The sequence below is a fragment of the Theropithecus gelada genome, chromosome 5 (assembly GCF_003255815.1).
Source record: "Theropithecus gelada isolate Dixy chromosome 5, Tgel_1.0, whole genome shotgun sequence".
NCBI lineage: Eukaryota > Metazoa > Chordata > Mammalia > Primates > Cercopithecidae > Theropithecus > Theropithecus gelada.
In genome coordinates, this window is record NC_037672.1 from 165,287,013 (window position 1) to 165,303,422 (window position 16,410).

Genomic DNA, 16,410 nt, shown 5'->3' on the forward strand with positions numbered 1-16,410 from the left:
CTCAGCTGGAAAGACTTACTAACCAAGCCTAGTAATAAATACATAAAGAAGAATGTTCTCATATCCATTCTGACTTTGATCTAGTCAGATAATCGCCCACTTTACCAAATGCTAATCTTATATTTTGTATCAGCAGGCAATTTCTCTGAACTTTCTAGAATAAACAATTTTTAAAGCCTTCTTACCATCAAGTTCTGTGCATGTATAAATCAGAAAACCAAAGTTATTCACATTTCGATTTTTGTTTTGAGACGCAGTTGCGCTATTGTTGCTCAGGCTGAAGTGTAGTGGTGTGATCTTGGCTCACTGCAACCTCCGCCTCCCAGGTTCAAGTGATTTTCCTACCTCAGCCTCCCGAATAGCTGAGATTACAGGAACACGCCACCATGCTTGGCTAATTTTTGTATTTTTAGTGGAGGCGGGGTTTCACCATGTTGGTCAGGTTGGTCTCGAACTCCTGACCTCAGGTGATCCACCTGCCTCGGCCTCCCAAAGTACTGGGTTTACAGGCATGAACCACTGCGCCCAGCCTCATTATCCACGTTTTAACATCATTGTGCTTAGGCATTTTGAGATGAGACTACAATCCAAGGTTCTAGATCGTGAAGATCAAGGATTTTGCTTTGTTTTCCCTTTAAACGGGAATGTTCAAAGTCAGCAACACACAATACAGCCTGATGCATAAAAGGAAACAGACTACTTTCAGGACAAAGAAAGCAGAATGGCAGCATGTCTGCCAGTTCCCAACTTCACACAAAAAAGGAGTAGATTTACTACATAGGTTTGTCACCTAGTTTTCCTTTAAGTTGAAAATTCCTTGAAGCAACAAAATACAAAGCTTGAATTCTATTTACAGTTCTTTCCATTCATTTTGATAATAACATAGCTATGTCCTTCCAGATCTACACCATTCGCCACCTTGCTCTCTGGCCAATAAGTCTGATCTTGGGAATTGGCTCACCCAGCCTCCTTAGCTCTTTAGCTTCTACTGGGTTTGGCCAGTGGGAAGCGTAGGCAAGAAATGGGAAGGAGAGAAGACAATGAGCTCAAAGTCTTTGTTCTTTTGCTCTCTCTCCCTAAGAGGTCAACCTTGGCCAGCTGCGATTCTTCACCAAGGTCACTGTTCTTCTCAAAGAGACATATCTATAGAGTCTCTCTTCTGTTAAGGTTCATACTGCTTCCTCCTCCCTCCATCCTTACAGGATCAAAAGGCTTGTACTCTTCTGGACTACTGTACTTACCTTGTGGTTTCCCTTGTACAAACCTTTGTAAACAGCACCTTGGTAAAAACACTTTCCTAAAAATTATACTAATGTGGATATGCAATCTGTTTGCAGTTGGTACCCTGGCTGACGCACAACTTAGATAACTACCGTCACTGAAAAAGCCCCATATTCTTTAAATTACAAATTATAGTGTGTATGCAGACTAGAACATCAACCAGAGAACTAACACCAAACCTACCTCATCAAATATAACATATCTGATCCTTTCCACCCATTTTTGGCGATGAGGAGCAAGCAACAGGATTTCAAAACATTCCGGCACTGTAATAAGTACCTACAAATATGAACGATTAGTGTAGCTGACTTTACAGAGCATTAATTTTATATCAGGCATAGTAACAGGAACCTAGAAAATATGCTGCTGCTGATAGCAGTTTCATTAAGATAACATTGCATCTTTGACATGTTTCATTTAAATCTTTACATCTATGAACATTTGGATTAATAAAAGTGAAAAAAAAAGCTTCTACTCTGTAATGATGGTTTCACATTTTGTTTAGTCTTAAATGTCTACTTGGTGAATTCAATAAGGGAGACAATCTATCTTAATCTATGATTTACCTATTGACGGGTCCACTGTCAACACACAATCTTTTTGAGACAAGTTTTTATTATGAGGATCCATAAACATCATTCACAAGAACTGGCAATTTTGAATGGAAACAAAAAGTTGGGTAGTCATTCAGTAATGCATTGGATTTGTCAAATCTACTTGAATCCGTTTCTAAGTTATAACGAAATATCATAACTTTCTATTTGAAATTTCAGCTCACAATGTGAGTATCCTTAGAGATGGTGAGCCTAGTTCTTACTTTTTAGAGTAGAACAACCTTAAATTTTCCTTAGAGCAATTTCATTTTCTTTTTATTATTATTATTATCATACTTTAAGTTCTAGGGTGAGCAATTTCATCTTCTTTGTGAATTCAGTGAAATGATTTCTATAAGGGCTTGTGCTTTGCAGATTCCCAGCAAAACAGTTATATAAGTACTGCTCTATAAATTGATAATAAACTCATTAATTAATATGTCATACCTGACAGTTTAGTACATTGTGACGATAATCTCTTGTGAAAGCACCACATAGAGTTCTGCCGGCAGGCAACGCTTTAGTAAAACGATTCTCAACAGTTGCAGCCACTTGACCAACAAGGGACTGATTGACAAGAAAAAAAAAAAAAAAAAAACCATTAGTCACTCAGTAGAGAACAGATATATAAAACCTTGAGGACAACAGAATCCACACACATACACATACACATTCACACACACACATTCATACACACACATTCACATACACACACACACTCACACACTTTAATGAAAATGAAACAAAGAAGTAGGGAAAAAATACAGATAGTAGTGAAATTATTTGATACCATTGAGTATTCTCTTGGATCGTCCTTGATTTTACACACACACACACACACACACACACACACACGAGATAGACAGAGATTACATATTGTGTATATGGTGATAATGGGCAAATGAATGACTTTCTATTGAAAATCAATATTTTCTATTTTCATTGACTTTCTATTGAAAGTTCATGATTCCCGGTATACCACCATTGCTCTGCCTGGGATCCTCCTAGTGCTCTCTCTGCCTCTGTTTGTCAGAATCCTTTCTTATTTAAGCTCCTGCAACTTGTTGCCTAAAAGAGGCAAAGAGTCCATGTGGCCTTCTCTTAAATTTTTCAGCCTCTAGGATTCCCCTTCTATTGTTTTCAGCTTAACTATAATCATATAAAAAGATGTTTGGTGTCTCTTATCCAGCATTTCAGATATTTTACACAAAGAGATTTCTCTGTTGACCTATATGGCCATATTGCTGGAAATGGAAGTCATATATGCCTGTCTGTGTTTTTTAACTGAAACAATATTAATTAAAAGCAAAACACAAATCTTCATAATTATAATCATAGCATACCACTCCGAGGGAGGGAGTGAAAAGGAAAAAAGGAAAGGGGGGAGAGAAAGGGAAATAACTTAAAATGTAAATTTAAAAAAAAAATTAATCCTTAAAAATACTATATAGTCATCATTTTTACATTCTTGATAGTGAAATATTTTCTAAAAATAAGTATAATTGCAGTAGCTATAAATGAAAATATTAATGTATTAGACAAAATGAAAATATCAAAAATAGTTTCTTGGCCGGGTGCAGTGGCTCACACCTGTAATCCCAACATTTCAGGAGGCCAAGGTGGGTGGATCACCTGAGGTCAGGAGTTCGAGACTAGCCTGGCCAACGTGATGAAACCCCATCTCTACTAAAAATTCAAAAATTAGCCAGGCATGGCAGTGGGTGCCTATAATCCCAGCTACTCAAGAGGCTGAGGCGGGAGAATCACTTGAAAATGGGAGGCAGAGGTTTCAGTGAGCCAAGATCGTGCCACTGTACTCCGGCCTGGGTAACAGAGCAAGACTCTGTCTCAAAAAAATAAAATTAAAATAAAATAAAATAGTGAATTAGATCTAGAATGTGACCATGTGCATTCTTTTTAAAGGAATGTTCAGGAATGAAAGAAAAAATGAAAGTCACTCAAGCACTACCTTTGCAGGTGCAATGTACACGACCACCCCGTCATCGCTCTCCCTCAGCACTTTCTCCATGCAGTAGTAGGAAGCATAGGTTTTTCCTGCTGACACTGGGGCAACAATCACTGCTGACTCATTCTTATCCACCACATCCAGGAGTTCCCGCTGCAGGGTACAAAGCGTTCAAGAAAGTGAACAGCATGTTACCAAAACACAGACAGTATCCTTTGTACCTTCTGTCTCCTGCACCCGTATTATGCTACCTTTGGGGGAACTCCCTGAACCCCTGAAGATTACGTCTAGTGAACACTTGAAGGATTCAGGAAAATGCCTGGATTACTCATGCCATTCCCTCAGAAAAGAGATTTTGTTTTACATTTTGGCCTAGAGAGAAGGTTCCATTTCTGCAAAATCGAAAGCGAGACTGAGTAAAACACATTTTTCCATTAGAAAACACTTTTTCTAATTTTCATTGAGCAAGTACAGAAAGAAATTTCAAAAGTTGAGTGCTAAAAACTAGTAATGCCACATTAGCATGCCTTCACATACAAACAGGTATCAGTGTAACTTCCACTGATGGTGAAAATAAAGAGGCCAAGAAGGGGAAGAAGTGATTGATTTCTCATACTCTGGTTACACTCTCCAGGCACAGGAGAGGAAAGGCATTAAACAAGATTAAGAAGTTTATGCAAAATTTAACATGTAGAGACACAGTAAGGAAAAGTTCTGAAGTCACACTGATTAGAAAAGTACAACGTTTGTTGTCATTACCTGCCATGTGTTGGGAATAAAATCCTGGATCCTGGGATCCGGATTTTTTCTTTCATCTCGTATCAAGTAATGGCCCATGTATTGCAGTTGAAACCGAGCTGGTCCAATGTCAATGGAGTATTTCTTCTTCTTTTTGTCATCTCCTATCATCTGTTATTATTTTCATATATTATTTGAAATTCAAAATTGAATAAACATTTATTAAATATCCACCGAGCACATTCTATGCACAAGGCATTTTTACTATCTTTGTTGTTGTTGTTGTTGTTGTTTGAGACAGGGTCTCGCTCTGTCACCCAGGCTGGAGTGCAGTGGCACAATCATAGCTCACTGTAGCCTTGAACTTCTGGGTGCAAGTGATCCTCCTGCCTCAGCCCCACCACTCCCTATCCCACCCCCTGGCTGAGTAGCTGGGACTATAGGCACATGCCATCAACTGTGGTTAATATTGTGTGTGTGTGTGTGTGTGTGTGTGTGTGTGTGTGTGTGTGTGTTGTATAGACAGGGTGTTGTCATGTTGCCCACGCTGGTCTTGAACTCCTGGGTTCAAGTGATCTGCTCACCTTGACCTTCCAAAGTGCTGAGATTACAGGCATGAGCTAACATGCTTGGCCTACTATGCTTTTAAATAGTGTAATATTGCAGTAAGAAGAGTTTTATCACCTAAAATATTATTCTTGGGAAAAGTAAAATAGCAGATATTAACGTTAAAAAAAGTTCATCCTGGAATTGGAACCTGGAACCCTATTAAAGATCATTCTTCAATCTCACTACATTACAGTTTTTAGATTGTGCTAGAATTATGTATAGGATTCATTCCTATTATGAAGGGTTTAAAGCGGCATCTGGACATCATCTAGTATTTAATTTCTGTTTTCAGAAAGCATCTGTACAAATTTTCTAATTTTAATTTACTTCAAAGTTTGTCAGCTAGGTTATTAATAAATAATCTCAAATCTATTATTTTATAAACTATAATCAGAGTAAACATTTTCAATTGATAACTCCATATGTGAGATACTTTATTAGACTTATTATTCTTCTGTATTAAAATTGAGTAAAATTTAAAGTATAAGAAATTCTAGTTCTCTTACCAGAGTTGGATCCAAAGAGTTTGCCAAATCATTGAAGCCTAAATATTTAAGGCATTTAGCTATATATTGATGATGTTCAGCTTCCAAAATTTCTGGGTATCTCTCCAGAAGTGAATGAATCCTTTTCATCATTTGAACAGCTATACTTAAATCTTTTGAAATTTTGCCTTGTTAAAGAAACAATAAAATTGTTACAAAGAACATCAGAAATAACTGCTTGATCACTAATGACAATCATTGAGTTAATCAATTAACCTCATTTGATTAAACCTCACTATTTTACTTGACTTAAAGGGGATTTTAGAGCATTAAAAACTAAAACTCATGATTAAATTAAATTAATACTCCATCTACCCACATTTACTTATCATCTTAAGTAACTTAGACATAGCTAGGTAAGTATAGGCAAAAAAGAAAAGAAACAAATTTTGTGATTTCCAGCAGAAATAAGAACCATTGAAACTGAGCTCTGTACACATTTCCAGAGAAAAATAACACAATAACCCACATAATATTTCTGTGTCGTCTTGTTTATAGGAAAAAGTCCTATGATTTTAGACGCCTGACCAAAACATGAGCAACATTTATCAAGGCCTACTCTTGACCACATACAGTACTTGTATTTATGAAACCATCAGCGGAACCCCTCAATTATTGAGGGCTAAGATACAACCTCACTGCATCCCAATCATTCTATCCAGACTCTCCTAAGCCCTTCTATTACCTCCTGTTCACATATAACCTCTTTATCTCTATCCCACTACTAACCATTCCATATAAAGTCAGGGCTCTTTATCTTATTTCCTCTTTGTCAAGAAATATCCTCTTTCTTGACAAATACTACTGAGTAACTGCTTATACAGACCACCAATGTATGCTTCAAGGAAGTACAAATGAAATTTAAGACAGAGGTCTTACATCGAGGAACCTTCAGTCTAATTGGAGAACAAGGGATTCGTGTTGAAACAGATCAGTAAAATATCTAAGTGATTTACAATTCAGGATCCAAATGGAGTGATAGAAGCAGTGTTATGTGAGCAGGAGAAGTTGGGAGGACTCCACGAGAGGGTGGCCTTGAAGGACACACTGAATTTAGGCCAATGAAGACAAGCAGGAGAACATCTGTAGCAGAAACTGATGATTATCTCCTCAACATCCATTCTCACCCAATGCTTTCTTATAAATCCCCATACTAATGGATACTGCAATATGTTCCATTCAAAGTTCACATTTTCTAATCTTTCTGTGGTTTGGTGTGGTTTTGTTACTAAGTTTGGCCATTGAGAAGCAAGCAGAAATTGGTGGAATTTCTGGGAGTAAGGCTCCTTACATAGAAGAAATACAGCATGAATGTACAAATTTGCCCTTTTTTCTTCTTTCTACTTTGTTCTGGAATACAGTTATCATGGCTGTAGCATCAGTCGCCAACTGCATTCATAACATTACTTTAAGAATACAACTCATGCACTAAAAACGGTATAATATGATGATAGCAGAGCCTAAGTTCCCAGTGACACTGAACTGCCTATCTCTGGACTTCTTTTACATGAAAGAGAAATAAACTTTTTTTTTTTTTTTTTTTTTTTTTTTTGTTTTGAGACGGAGTCTTGCTCTGTCGCCCAGGAGTGCAGTGGCCAGATCTCAGCTCACTGCCAGCTCCGCCTCCCGGGTTTACGCCATTCTCCTGCCTCAGCCTCCCGAGTAGCTGGGACTACAGGTGCCCGCCACCTCGCCCGGCTAGTTTTTTGTATTTTTTAGTAGAGATGGGGGTTTCACCATGTTAGCCAAGATGGTCTCGATCTCCTGACCTCGTGATCCGCCCGTCCTTGCCTCCCAAAGTGCTGGGATTACAGGCTTGAGCCACCGCGCCCGGCCGTAAACTATTTTTTTTAAGCCACTGTTAATTCCTATCTCTGTTTATAGCTAATGGCAATTCCTATCTGATACGGCATCATGGATAAGTACAAACACATATGCTAAAGCTTAGAGATGAAAATGAGCATGGTCTCTGACAGCCCACTGAGGCACTGGCTTTGCTGGGAAGTAGAATAGAGAGGTGAGCCTGACTACAGAGTCACGTGGCCACACATGAAAAGGGTCTGAGTAGGAGATACTCAAGACAGGGTGATCAACCACAACTTGAAGAGGAATTGTCAGCTTGGTCTAGCATCAAAATCACATATCTCAGGCTGGGCGCAGTGGCTCACGCCTGTAATCCTAGCACTTTGGGACACCCTGGCAGATAGATCACCTGAGGTCAGGAGTTCGAGACCAGCCTGGCCAACATGGCAAAACCCTGTCTCTACTAAAAATACAAAAATACTAAAAATACAGGCAGTTGCCTGTAATCCCAGCTACTCAGGAGGCTGAGGCAGGAGAATCACTAGAAGCTAGAATCAAGGAGGTGGAGGTTGCAGTGAGCTGAGATCGCTGCCCTGCACTCCAGCCTGGGCGACAGTGAGACTCTGTCCCAAAGAAAAGAAAAAAAAAAAATCACGTATCTCTTCTCAGTTTTTTTCTGATTCTTTCCCTTAGTTAGCTCTTCCACAATTCAGTCTTCAGGAAAATAAGTAATAAAAGCACACACTGTAAGTCATGTGAAGACGTAATACCTGAAAATAATATGCACACATCATTTCTGCTACATATTTCACCAAAATCATTCTTTACTGCCAGTTGGAGACATTGATTCAGGAGGGCACGGGGAGCCACAGAAATTTGAGGGAGCACTTAGAATGCTAGGCAGACAGGGCCTGTTTCAATCCAGTTCCCTCCCTGCCAGCCCACAGTGTGGAAATGGTTGTGCACCGTTACCTAGGACTGCAGGTGCTATTGGGCATCTATTCCCCCATAGCTAGGGCTCTCAAGGAATTCTGGCAACCATCCACTTCCCTGCTCTTGTCAAAAACTAGGAAAGGGCTGAGATTTTATCCTATTTACAAGTTAGCAATTTAGTCTTTCATAGTCTCATGGTTGCTGGCGAAAGACATGAGACTACTGGGTCAGAGACAAAAGGCTTTATTATCATGGCACAGGAAACAATACAACGTACATCATGTATATGTCGGTTCCCCTTGTGCTCCATGGGGGAGATATAGAGCCCAGGCAGAAACCACACAAAGTAGGTTTATGTCACAGCTAAGGAAATCTTCGCTTAGAAAACCAAAATATTTTATAATGAGTCTCAGGTAAAACCTGCGTCTTTGCCCTGGAAGGAAATGTAATCTTTATTAACTGGACAGTAAACAAACTTGGCCTTTGCCCTAGAGAGAAACACAATTTCTTCCTTCCAAGCCTGTTCACTATACAAACATACTTAAAAAGACAGTCTGGAAGTGAATCTGTCAATGCCTCTACAGGTTAGGTGGGCAGAAACATGGAAAAACCAAAGGAGAATCACCTCTCAACCGCAGCTTCACATCTCCCTGGTGCTGACAGCTTTCCTTCTCTGATAGGCCCTGTTGCTGCTGCTGAGCCTCACCTTGCTTTGCGGATCCCCTTAATTCTCTCCACACTTTTGGAAAGAGTTTTTTCTTTATACTCTCCTCATTTCTTTTTGAATGTGCCATCTTTTCCCTATTGGGACCCTCTGTCTAACCTCTGCAATTCCACTTTCTTGTCTGCAAAATATAATAATAACTATCCTAAAGGGTCACGTTGAGAATAAAATCAGACAATGGATTGTACGAAGTTTTAGCACAACCATGCATTCAGTAAATATGTTAACATCATTAATATTTTCATCACTACTCTTTATCCATAGAGTATGGAGTCCCATACCTTCACCTTGGCAATGTTCTTTCCATGCTTTAAAGCAGGCAATTAATCCTAATATTTCAACTCCAAATTTCACTGAATTACTTGCACATGATGTCAAATATTCTTCCAATTTCCTTATTCCAGAATGTAAATTCATCTTCATCTCCTCTTCAATAGAAAACAGCAGATCATCCTTTTGCTGATCTTTGTTCTGGTCTTCTTTGAGAAATGACTTCTTCTTATTATTATTATTCTTTTTGGTAATTTTGGAGGGTTTGGTATTCTGCTCAATAATAAAAGGAACATATGAAACAAGTGGGAAAATTCCATTATGACATTTCACCAGTAAGATTATGTTTTGTGCATTTACTGAGGATTCTGGCCATCATTCTACTCTTGCACAGGCAAGAATTCTTAATGTCTTTTCTTAAAATTAAAGTCTGTGTGATGCAAACCTACTTAAACTTCAATATAAATGTAAATTGCCTCTTACTGCAGAAGATTTTCTAGATTTCCAAATGGTGTAGATTATTAATAAATGAGTAAATGGAAGAAAACAAAGAAGAGAAAGAGTAGCCACTGAGCTTGACTGTAGGGGAGCTTCTTGGAGATTTGGAACTTAATTAATTTATTCATTCTCCACCCCACAAAGCATTTTGGGCCTCCCAGATCCCGCTCACTCTTTGGAGACTCATGTTGAAAAACACCAATGGTCTAAGCAGACAATTAGTCAATATGGGGAAAAAAACAGAAATCCCACTGGAAAATGGAGGAATCACACACACTTAGTGGGGTGGTAATTTTTCCCACCCCTCCCCTAACTAGATCAAACATTTAATTCCCATTTTGCTTCTATTTCAGTGTAGAGGCTGCTCCTAGGCCTCATGCTACCAACATAACAGAACTGAACAAGCTCACATCGTTTCCTGGCCCCGCAATTAGCGCTACCAAAGGAGCAGAGGTGCACAGCCTGGGACACAGGGGCCAGCCTCGGGCACAGGGCTTGGCAAAGGGCTCAGCTGGGTGAGGCCCTTGCACAAGAGCTGTAGAAGGTGGTTGCTTCAGGATGCTGTATTCACTTTGATCCTTATGCTTGAAGTCAAGCCTGGACCTTTGCCTGAGCCAGCCCCACCTGGCCACCCTCAGCCCAGAGGAGGTTAGGACTGTGGGCTGAGGTGGAGCCTCTACAGTTGAAAGTATGTGTTCTGTGGCTAGACGGGCCCTTAAATAGCTCTAGGAGAGAGACCTACCAGTAGTGCTAAGAAACCTACAGCGCAATTAGTGATAACTGTTACCTAGAATGGCTTTGAGGAGATATCCTCTCACTGATATATAAGATTTCCTTGTAGCCTTTGCAACTTCAGCCTGGTTAATGAATTCACAGTCTGGCAAGGAAAAGGAAGACTCTAGATCTCTGATTAAGAATTTTCTGACATTAGTGGGAAAGAGAAATGTTTTCATATTTTGGATCTTTTCCTTCTGGAGCTTTTATGTTTCATTCTCCAAAAACATTCCCTTTCCTACTCCAATTAGGGTAAGGCAGCCATAATAAGTGCCATCGGTTATCAATAGTTTGGTTTGTGCTCTTTCACGTATTTAGCATGGTTGACCTCAGGAAGGGGATTTACCAAAGCAAATAAATGCCTTTCCTTAATTCTCATCCATGAGGCCAAGAGAGAAGTACTGAAGCCTAATGAAATCCCCTCTGATGAAGAATGATCGCAAAGTAGTACCTCCTCAAGCAGAGCCATAAAATCTACCATTTGTTCAGTTATAAACACTATCATTTGTACTACCTGATACTTTTCCACATTACCTTTTTAATTTTTTTTTTTTAATTATAGGGATTCTAAGTTTGTAAACAAGCATGGTCCAGTGTAAAGCCAGAAAGAAAAAGAAAATAGTTATGGAGGATTCCTTTCAAGAAGACCTGGTCTTACCTTTAATATAAACAAAAGTCCAGGATAGATTAATGGCATAAATGACTTAAAAACATAGACAGTTTTCAAAAATCAGGCAAAATAATAAAGCTGATGGAAATTTTAGGCCTATTTTTGCCACCTCTATGTAAAAAGATTTTCACTGTAATTAAACTAATACATGAAATTTTTTTTTTTTTTTTTTTTTTAGACACAGTCTTGCTCTATCACCCAGGCTGGAGTGCAGTGACATGATCTTGGCTCATTGCAACCTCCGCCTCCTAGGTTCAAGCAATTCTCCTGCCTCAGCCTCCTGAGTAGCTGGGATTACAGGCACCCACCACAATGCCCGGCTATTTTTTGTATTTTAGAGGAGATGGGGTTTTGCCACATTGGCTGGCCAGGCTGGTGTTGAACTCCTGACCTCAGGTGATCTGCCCACCTCAGCCTCCCAAAGTGCTGGAATTACAGGTGTGAGCCACTGGACCCAGATCACAAGCATTTCTTTTAACTTAAATTTGACTTTTCTAAATCCAAGCTTGTAATCCTTTAATGCTTTAAGTTTGTTATCAGAAAATCTATCTTTTCTTATTCTAAAAAGGATAGAATACTAGATTTTATGTAATCTTCTTAGAATTTCTAATGGCAAGCAAGTAAAATAACTCATTTGCAAGTGATATGATTTGGGTCTGTGGCCCCCCAAATCTTATATAGAATTGTAATCCCCAGCATTGGAAGCAGGGCCTGATGGGAGGTGACTGCATCATGGGGAGGGGGTTTCTGATAAATGGTTTAACACCATCCCACTCAGTGCTGTTCTCATGATAGTGAATGAGTGACTTGTGCAAGATCTGGCTGTTTAAAAGTATGTAGCACCTCCCCAACATTTCCTCTTACTCCAATCATGTGAAGTGCTGTCTCCTCCTTTGTCTTCTGTCATGATTATAAGTTCCCTGAAAGCTGGGTGCAGTCGCTCACACCTGTAATCCCAGCACTTTGGGAGGCTGAGGTGGGTGGATCACCTGAGGTCAGGAGTTCGAGATCAGCCTGGCCAACAGGATGAAAACCTGTGGTTACTAAAAATGCCAAGAATTCACTGGGCGTGGTGGTGGGTGCTTGTAATCCCAGCTACTTGGGAGGCTGAGACAGAAGAATTGCCTGAACCCAGGAGGAAAGGGTGTAGTGAGCTGAGATCGCGCCACTGCACCACAGCCTGTGCAACGAGCAAAACTCCATCTCAAAAAAAAAAAAAAAGAAAAAAAAGAAAAATAAGTTCCCTGAGGCCCAGAAGCTGATGCCACCATGCTTCCTGTACAGCCTGCAGAACTGTGAGCCAATTAAACCTTTTTTCTTTATAAATTACCCAATCTCAGGTATATCTTTCTAGCAATATGATAATGGTCTAAGACAGTTAGCAAACATGAGAAAGAAGAGCATGGAAGACACCTCTAGAGACAAATATGAGGCTAAAGAAAGCAAAACAAGATCAAAGAAAAAAATAGGTAAAATATATGAGATCTACCTGTAATATTTTACCACTGGCATCACTGGAATCCTCCTTTGGCTGAGTAGTTTGAGTTACAATGACTTTTGTAGAGATTGATTCTAATGATTTCCCATAAAATTGCTGATTATCCTGACTCTTTTTCAGGAAATCAAGAACATGAGGATCTCTAGATTGTTCTGAAATAGAAAGACTTAAAATGTAAACATGTATTTTAAAATATTGTTATATATGTGTACCCACATATTATTTTTTTATACTCCAGAATAATTCAGTATTTGCCAATGAGATCAGACTACCATATGCTGACAAAACAATTCCTTATATTATTTGAAGAAGAGAGAGGACAAAGCTCTGCTAATGTCCCGCTCCAAGTACATGGACATTGCCCCGTCATTTGGCAGGAGAAGAGAAGAAGAGGCAGGTTCGGGACAGTATAATAGCACATTCACCTAGAACAATGGTCTACAAACTAGGTCCACATGGTCAAATCTGATCAGTACATTTTTTTGTAATTGGTTACACTCTAAATGATTATATTAGTACCTACATCATGCTCTCAATTTTTGTCTCTTGGTTTGCAAAGCCTAAAATATTTATTATTTAGACCTTTCAGAAAAAGGTGGCTGACCCTGGACCTAAAACATTCTGTTTGCATTCCTAAAAAGGAAAACCTCTACTTCTGGTCACAAATATTTAGGAGCTTACAGCTCACAGATGCTGATACCAATTATCTTACACCACGCAAAAATTCAAATGACAGAAAATTCCAGGAAGCAAGGTTAGACTCACTTGAGACCTAGGAACACTCTTTACAAATGTAAAAGATATAATAAATAAGCTGGCATTTTGTTGTTTTGGATGTTGTTGCTTTTTCTGTGTTTGTGTACGCGATCACAAATCAAACCACTCTGGAAGCACACCATGCAGAATCTTGGAAGACACTTAAATAAACAGACTTCTTCCTATATGCAACTGGCATGCTTACTTGACTTATTTCTACATCCTTCTGAAAAGTTTTACTAGTTCTGAAAAGGGTGGAAATAAACATGGGACTGGAGAAAGACACTAAAAGAATGAACCAGGAAGAAAAGATCTATGAATTCCTTTCCTTACGACCTATTTTTAATTGTTTTATGGGCTTTACTTTTTGCAGATTCAACCCCTCCTCATTACTGAGTTTTCATGGGCACAAGTATGCTGGTACTTGGCAGCATGCAATCAACTAGACAATAGTTTGGCAGGAAAAGAGCTAAAATTGTAGGAAGACTATGGCTGTATCAGCGTATTTACTTCAAGGTATGGACAGATTCCTAAAACCATTAACTATCTTTCCCACTTAAACAGCATCTGATATTTTCATGACAATACCATGCATATGTATGTCCTTAAAAGATTAATAAATGTCTCTTTGAATTAACAGATACATCTGCATGCATACGTACATATGCACACCAGATAATATAGTGGGATTTTTTTCAGACAGCATGCTTCCTACAGTGTCTCTTCAATTGTGTATATATATATATAGTGGGCATGTATATATATGTGTATATATAGTATATATTGTAGATAGAGATCTCATTCAAAATATTGTATTATATATAATATACAGATAGATCTCATTCAAAATATAATGTGTTTACAATGTAATGCCTTTTCACTGTTAATAAAAAGAGCAGCAAAGGCAATTTGTATAAGCTCTATTTTATTGTGGTTACAGAGCTCACCATCAATGTGACATTTGATCCTGTCATAGTCGTCACTAACGAGTCTTTGAGCATGCCAGTGCAAAAGTTCATCAGATGTCTTTTCTTTAAACTGTGAAGGAACAACTGGATCATCACTGTAAAAATAAATGAATAATTTTTTAAAAATTTTAGGTTTTTCAAATTTTAGCACAAACTTCAGGCTATAATATAGAAATCAAAAAATCTCTTTTTCTATTTTTGTGATATAATATGGGTCACAGAATCTCAGAGACATAAAACCCCTGAATTTCTGTCATTCTTGTAACAGTCACATCTATATCAACAACTATGTAGTAAACTTTATAGCTGAAGTAATTTTATTGTATGTTCAAAATAACATAGATTTTTATATAATCATATTGCCATACTAGATGTTACAATCACTTAAATGTATTATAGCCATATTATATAGAATTTACCATATCCTGATATGATATATTACACAGACATTTTGATGAGTCATTCATTTCACTAGTATTTTAGAGTTAATGGCACTAAATCAGGTACTTCGTTAACTCTATACCTCTTTAGAATAGGTAAATCCTTCATCATATCTCCAACAAACTCATCAATTACAGAAGATGTCATTGGAATAAAACCCACACTAGGCATCTTTTCCAAGGAGATTTCTGAAAACAAATACAAATTTGAGAGGAAAGGTGTAACTACCCGATATGAATTTTGAACATTATTTTTAAAATTTCAAATGCACAATATTTTATATAAATTTTATTAAAGTTTACCAAGTTAGAGCTTCCAAATGAGATATTCCTCAAAGCAAACATGTTATAACAAGCCAGTATGTTAAAAATTAGTGTATAGTCATTTATATATGTATGTAGATAGTAACAGATCACCAGATAGATGAACATGTAGGTTTTCCATTTCCAAACACTTATTCTTTTTTATTATTTCACAATATGAATAATGAGTCACAGTATAGTAATAACAGCACTTGAAAAAAGAAGCATCACTCAGAATTCACCTACATAAAAGTCTCCACGAAAATTAAATGACAAAAATAGGAAAAAATTAATAATCCAAGTATTTTATGTATCACCAAATATTCTTTAGAGTAATTTTTAAATTTAGCTTTGACTAAAGAATTTTTAAATTTAACTTTGTTCAAAACTATAGATGAAAAAATACAATCCTTCTCCTTCCTCATTCCTAAATTCTGGGCAATATCCGTCTGCCAATGTATCCACAATTCCCACTTGCATTCCTCTTGCATCTCTCACTTTCCCTTGGGACTATTTCCTTCTTCCTGAATTGTATCATATACAAATATTTTTAATGAGGATATGATGCTAGTTAACTCAGTTCTCGTGCATCTGAAAATATCTATATTATTTCCTCATTCATAAGTTATACTTATGCTGGTTATACTATCCCCCAACAACCATTATTTTGTCTCGTTACTTAAAAGATATTATTTCATTACCATCTTGTGTTCATTGTCATTGTGGAGAAGTCTACTAGCAATTTAACTTTTATGTCTTTGTAGGTAATCGTTTTCTTTCTAATTCTTAAGAGAACTTTGTTTTTGGTATGCTGCGGTTACACTATAATGTATCTAGTTGGGGGTGTGTGTGTGTGTGTTGTGGGCATAGCTGCGTGAATGTGTATATGTGTATGTCCTATATGAGACTCATTTCTGCATCCTAACTCCAGGTATTTGTGTCTTTCATTAAATCAGAAAAAAAAATTATTTTCAGTTATTATCTATGGATATTTCTTCCTCTGATGTCTCTATTGTCTGCTTCTGAAACTCCAACTGGACA

General features: G+C 37.9%; 1 protein-coding gene across 1 annotated transcript in view; it reads right to left on the reverse strand.

The window, feature by feature from the left end:
• The window catches only part of DDX60L (DExD/H-box 60 like), a 118,483-nt gene that overhangs the window by 62,836 nt on the left and 39,237 nt on the right, over positions 1 to 16,410 (reverse strand). The window contains exons 11-19 of the mRNA XM_025385892.1: positions 15,150 to 15,255; positions 14,606 to 14,721; positions 12,894 to 13,054; positions 9,474 to 9,735; positions 5,694 to 5,860; positions 4,600 to 4,749; positions 3,844 to 3,993; positions 2,322 to 2,441; positions 1,465 to 1,560 (exon numbers count right to left, since the gene is read on the reverse strand). Coding sequence (XP_025241677.1) covers positions 1,465 to 1,560; positions 2,322 to 2,441; positions 3,844 to 3,993; positions 4,600 to 4,749; positions 5,694 to 5,860; positions 9,474 to 9,735; positions 12,894 to 13,054; positions 14,606 to 14,721; positions 15,150 to 15,255 — 1,328 coding nt within the window. The remainder of the gene's footprint in view (positions 1 to 1,464; positions 1,561 to 2,321; positions 2,442 to 3,843; positions 3,994 to 4,599; positions 4,750 to 5,693; positions 5,861 to 9,473; positions 9,736 to 12,893; positions 13,055 to 14,605; positions 14,722 to 15,149; positions 15,256 to 16,410) is intronic.